Genomic DNA, 5,214 nt, shown 5'->3' with positions numbered 1-5,214 from the left:
AAGAGCCTGGCCTGGGAGGCAAGGCTAGTCTGGCCTCTAGTCTGCAGAAGCCCCCTCCACTCTCTGGGCATTTCCTCAGCTATAAAATTACGGAGTCAGATGAGCTCCTCTCTAAGGTTCTGCCTGGCCTTCCCTTTTCTGATATTCTGAGCCAGAGCCCAAAATGACTTGCCTTGGTAGCCCCTGTTCGCAGGCTGAGAGCTGAGGCCTGGCTCTGGGGCCTCTGCCAAGGCTTGGCCCAGGTGGAGTCGGCCCCTGCTGTGAAAGTGGAGAAGGGGCTGAGTCTCCAAACCCAAGGCACTGATCACAGGAAAGCAAGCTTGGATGTCAGGTCTCCCGTCAGGCCCAGCTAAAAGGCTTTGGACTTACCTCAGGAGTCTCCTCAGACAGAACGGCTCTGTGCTAACAGAAGGGAATTTATGTGTCCCTTTTTCTGGGCAGGACTGCCAGGGGAAGGGGAGAGATGAGCAGTGTGTGGCATGCAGTGGGGTGATGACACAGAGCAGATCACTGGGGTGTGAATGTCATTATCCCCATCATCGTCAACCAGGTCATATTGGTACAAAAGGTGTCTTTATTGAGGTCTGGGTTAGAATTTTAGGCACTTGGCCAGAGCAGCAGCTTAAATATGAGGCAAGCAGGCAGGGATTAGCCATGCCCGGGGTTGGGTTGGGGTCATGAGGCTACAGGCATAGACTGTCCCCAGGTGGACAGAAGTTGGGGTGGGAAGAGGAGGAAGAAGGGGCCGCAGAGCAGCCTGGGTCAGAGGCCTTGTGGGCAGGAAGCTCTGGGTGGCAGGTCCAGCAGGGAGGGGACCAGGCTCTCTTGCTCCATGTGCCCCTTAGACCCAGGCCTGAGCCTCTGGCAGGAGCAGCCGCACTGGGGGGGACGGTCTTCCCAAGCCTCATTTCTTCACTTTGGTGTCATAGGTGCCCGCGTTCTTGTAGGCGCTCACATAGCCACTGTCGTCCAGGATGTCCTGCCGTCCTGCAATGCCCTTGCCCTTGCCACTCTCGTCAAAGCGCTCCTTGTGGGAGCCTGTGTACCTGCTGGTGTCTGTCAGCCGGTCCACAGCACCCCCTGTTTTTGCTTTCTGTTGGGAGAGAGTTTACCCAGGGACACCTGGTGAGGGAGCCCAGCCCTTCCCACTGACAGTCAAGATTCCCCACACCCCCTTCCATGGCCACCTGAGACCAGCAGGGCACTTACAGTGACTCCCACATTGGCTGGCTCTTTGCCTGCCACCAGCTGGCAGATGGCATCAAAGGCCTCCTCCTTGCTCTTCCCCTTGAATCGCTTGGTTGCCAGCTCTTCCAGGGCCTTCTTGAACTCCTCATAGTTGATGACCCGAGCAGACTTCCCCCTGCCAGGCATGTGGGCGTCATGAGTGTTCCCCTTTTTTTCCCCCTGGGGAAAGCACAAACATAGTCCCTGCCGCCAAAATTTATGCAATTGAGTTTCTTTCCCACATTTGGGGAAATCTCAGGAGTCAGCACCTCTGGAGGGCAATAGATAAGGTTTTCCTTGGAAGAATGATCTTTGTGATCATGGTATTTCCCTGACCCCTTCTCTATGTCCTCCCTGGTTCCAGCCCCCCAGTTCCCCACCCCCTGGGAACATGAGAAGCAGGGGCTGCCTGGGGCTCACTTGACTTTGGAGAAGACGATGTCCACATCAGTCCCTGTCACAGCCTTTCCGTCAGCCACCTTGCAGTCCTTGCAAAGCTTGGCCCAGTTCTTGCCATTCATCTCTTGCCCACTGGCCTTGGGGTCGCCATGGATGGCAAACTTGCGGAAACTCTCCTCCAGTCCAGCGATGTCTGTGCTCGCTGCCATGCCACCCTGTAGAGACCCACCTGGGTCACCGCCCAGCCAAGCTGCCCTTCTACTTCCCCAAGCCCAGAACATCCTGGCCTCTACCCTAGACTTGCAAGACCTGGGCAGGTTCTGCTACAGACAGTTGGAGCTGGAGCTGCCTGGGGAGAGGGGCCAGTCACTCTCGCCCTAGGCCTCAGAACCCTGAGGAAGATCCCCGGGAGGCACGGTCTTGTCACTAATGCCAGCACTGGCTCTGAGCAGGGTTCAGCAGATGAAATCATGATGCCCACAGCAGGCTGGGAACAGAGTGGCACTGTCCAGAAAGACTGTGAGGGCAGCAGCTGGGGCCCTGGCTTTGTCTGGCCCTGGCACAAGGCCTGCTTGGATGGAAGTAAGGGTGGCAGAGCAGGCCCCCTCACTGGAAGCTCCACACCAAGCTGGGTTGGGGCCAGGCAGGCTGCTGGTCGGACAGGCATTTAATAAGGATGGCGTCTCTGAGAGGGTCATGAGGACCCAGCAAGAGCCAGTCTGGGCAGGGGTGCATGCCTTGGGCAGGGGTGCAGCTGGCCCAGCAGGGCCTTGTTACTATTTGCTATTAAACAAAAACATGAGGGGAGCAGGAGCTTGGGGCTGGCCTGGCCACAGTTTGTGAAGCCTGGAGACAGTTGCTAAGGGAGGGTAGTGCTGCTTGGAGAATGTTGCTAAGGGCAGGATGGTGTCAGGGCGGCTCAGGGAGAAGCTCCCAGTGCTAAGGGGCTGGGCTGGGCTGGGCTGGGGATCTGGAGCCACGGGTGGGGCACTCCAGCACTCCCTGTGCCTGGGGCATAACCGTGGCTTCCTGGCCTCTCGCCACCCACTGGGGCTGTAACCTCCCACTGTGGAGTTTTGGGGGAACAGGAGGTTAGGGGCTAGTTAAGGTGGGGGCTGTAGTGTTACAAACCCCAAGATTCGTGCTGGCAAGTGGGGATGTGGCTGAAACACACTTCCTCATGTCTACACCACAGCCCTCCACTGAGGCCCCTGGCCACGCCCTGAACTCAGCCACACATTCCCAGCGACCCTATGCACTCAGCTCTGGCCTGTCACGCCCTGGGCCTTGTACCCCTGGCCACACCTTCAGCCTTGCACTGCAGCCTCCTCCATCCTCACACCCACAGCCACAGCCCTCAGCCTCCAGCCCCCACATATATACAAACAAGCCTGCACCAACCCCAGTAATACCCACAGCCCTGCACTAAAGTGCTCCCCACACCCACAGCCCTCTGCTGCAGGCCCCTGGCCACACCCTGAGCTTGCACAGCAGCCTCCTCCATCCCCACACCTGCAGCCCTGGGGCTGAGGCTTCCTAAGGCTTCCTAACCTGCATCCCTTCCTAAAACTCCCAACCACAGCCTCTGCCACTCACCCCCCCCCAATACCCACAGCCCTTTATCAAGGCACCCTGACCCTCAGCACCCCTTTGTCCCCACACCCGTAGCCCTCTGGCCACACCCTCAGTCCTGCACTGAAGGCCCCAGTCCACATCCACACACTGACATTGTGAGACTCCCAGGTACTATTCAGAGATCCCCTGTGCAAAAAGATCCCAACCCCCGACCACACACCCCCTCCACTGCCACCTCCTGACCACCCCCTCAGTCTCAGCAACCATCTTCTAGCTCTGCCTTTTACACTAGGACCTCCAGTGACCACAGCCTGGGCTGCTCCCACCTGCCCCATCTTCCGCCACCACTGGCCTTGACACTGAAAACTCCTCCCCAGTTACCACACTCCCGCATCCCTAAGTGGCAGTTTCTGGGACTGTGAGCACCAGTGGCTCCTATGTTACAAGTGCCTCTGCAGCACCACAACCCCAGTCCACACTGCACTTTCCTTCCCTTTCCCTGGGTGTAGCCTCCCACTAGGGCACCGAAGACCTGAACTCTGTTCACCAAGGGTAACGTCCAGGGGAGCTTGGATGCCACAGGGTGCTTGCCCCAAGCACTTGGAGGATCCTGCGTGCAGTGCTCACTCCTGTCCGGGGGAAGATGGATTCTTGGCCATCTCAGCGCAGTCAGGTGGCGCTGGGGTGCAGGCCGCAGCCCCATGGGTTTGCAGGCCATGGATGGAGTGGCCACACCCATGAACTGGGGCCAACCGTCCTGCTCCCACTGGGACAGCTGGAGTCATCAATCAGCCGGACCAGGAGGTGGGGGCTGTGAGGTGGAATGCCTGGGGCCAGGGCAGGGCCGCTCAGCTGGCTCCTCGGCTGGGACCGCCCGAGGTTGGGACCCTTTCCAGGCTGCTCCCCCCAACCCTCATCGTACAGGATACTGATTGAGGTGGTCAGCATCTGGCTATCCTATGGGCTTCTACCTCGCGGCTGCTCCTGAAGTGCGTGTTCGGATGGACAGAAGGACGCAGGAATGGACCGATGGACGCGCGAGACCAGGCGGCTCCGAAGCTCCGCTCCCTGCCGGCTCCCGGGTGGGACTGCAGCCCGGGCGGCTCCGCCGTATTATCCCCTGTTTCTCGGTCTCCATAGAGACGGTGAGTCCCACCCCCAAGGCTGTCTCCGCGGGAGAGTGACCAAGGTCATACCGGCCCCGCCCACGAGGCCCCGCCCTCTCTGCACCGCTCCGAGAGCCGCATCCCGCTCCTCCGCCCCAACCCCCTCCCCCGGCAACTCCGTGGTCCTCGCTGCGACGAGACCAGCACTCTGCACTTCGGGGCGTCCTCGGACAGCGCCCTCCTACGACCCCCGCGGAAACTGCCTCCCATCCTAGGATCTGCCTAAAGCTCAAAGCAGCCCCAATCTCCAGGGGAGATCCAGCTCCCCAGAGAGCCAACCAGAGGCCGTCGAGGAGCTGGAGCGGGGGATTGGTAGGGGTTGGGGAATCGGGAAGGACCCCTCCCTCTGTGACAGGGGTCTTACAGTTGGCTCTAGAGCACTGCTATCCACTGAACGGCTGGCATCCCCAGGCCACAACTCCCGCGCTCTCCTGGGTAGGATTCAGAGCACGGAGCACTGGGGAGGGAGGAGACTCCCCACCAGCAAATCGCTCTCGCCCAGCCCCAGGATGCTGACACTCGACGGCGGCCCTAATGCCCGGACCTTCGGGTTCAGCCCCCTCCCTTCGCCGCCACCTCGCTGCGACCTCGCAGCCTCAGCGCCCGCTGCTGCTTTGTCTTGGTCTCCCAGTGCAAAGCCCTCTTTAAGGAAAACCTCCTCCAGGCCGCCTTCCAAGGCCTTTCCTAACCAGGAGCCCCTAACCACGAGCCACACCTGAGCAACTCCACAGGGCAGCTTGGTTGGCCACCTACTGTACACAGACCCCTTCCCCGCCCCCGGTCGATTGGCCGGGGTCGGACTTCTGGATGGCCAATGGCCCCTGCCATTAAGAAAGTAAGCACGACG

At 60.0% G+C, this 5,214-nt stretch overlaps 1 protein-coding gene across 2 annotated transcripts; it reads right to left on the bottom strand.

Moving 5' to 3' along the window:
* Positions 1 to 554: 554 nt before the first annotated feature.
* On the bottom strand, positions 555 to 4,256 carry TPPP3 (tubulin polymerization promoting protein family member 3). Of its 2 annotated transcripts, none has more exons than XM_003936297.4 (4): positions 4,173 to 4,256; positions 1,648 to 1,841; positions 1,210 to 1,363; positions 555 to 1,093 (listed from the first exon to the last, which is right to left on the bottom strand). In XM_003936297.4, exons 2-4 carry the CDS (start codon positions 1,833 to 1,835, stop codon positions 905 to 907), a joined length of 531 nt encoding a protein of 176 aa, XP_003936346.1. In that variant the 5' UTR covers positions 1,836 to 1,841; positions 4,173 to 4,256; the 3' UTR covers positions 555 to 904. The 2 variants fall into 2 exon arrangements, with proteins under 2 accessions (XP_003936346.1, XP_010345081.1); XM_010346779.2 differs by lacking the exon at positions 4,173 to 4,256 and adding an exon at positions 4,124 to 4,145.
* Positions 4,257 to 5,214: the final 958 nt, after the last annotated feature.

This window comes from Saimiri boliviensis, chromosome 1, assembly GCF_048565385.1.
Source record: "Saimiri boliviensis isolate mSaiBol1 chromosome 1, mSaiBol1.pri, whole genome shotgun sequence".
Classification (NCBI taxonomy): domain Eukaryota; kingdom Metazoa; phylum Chordata; class Mammalia; order Primates; family Cebidae; genus Saimiri; species Saimiri boliviensis.
This window is presented reverse-complemented; position numbering and strand designations above follow the sequence as displayed.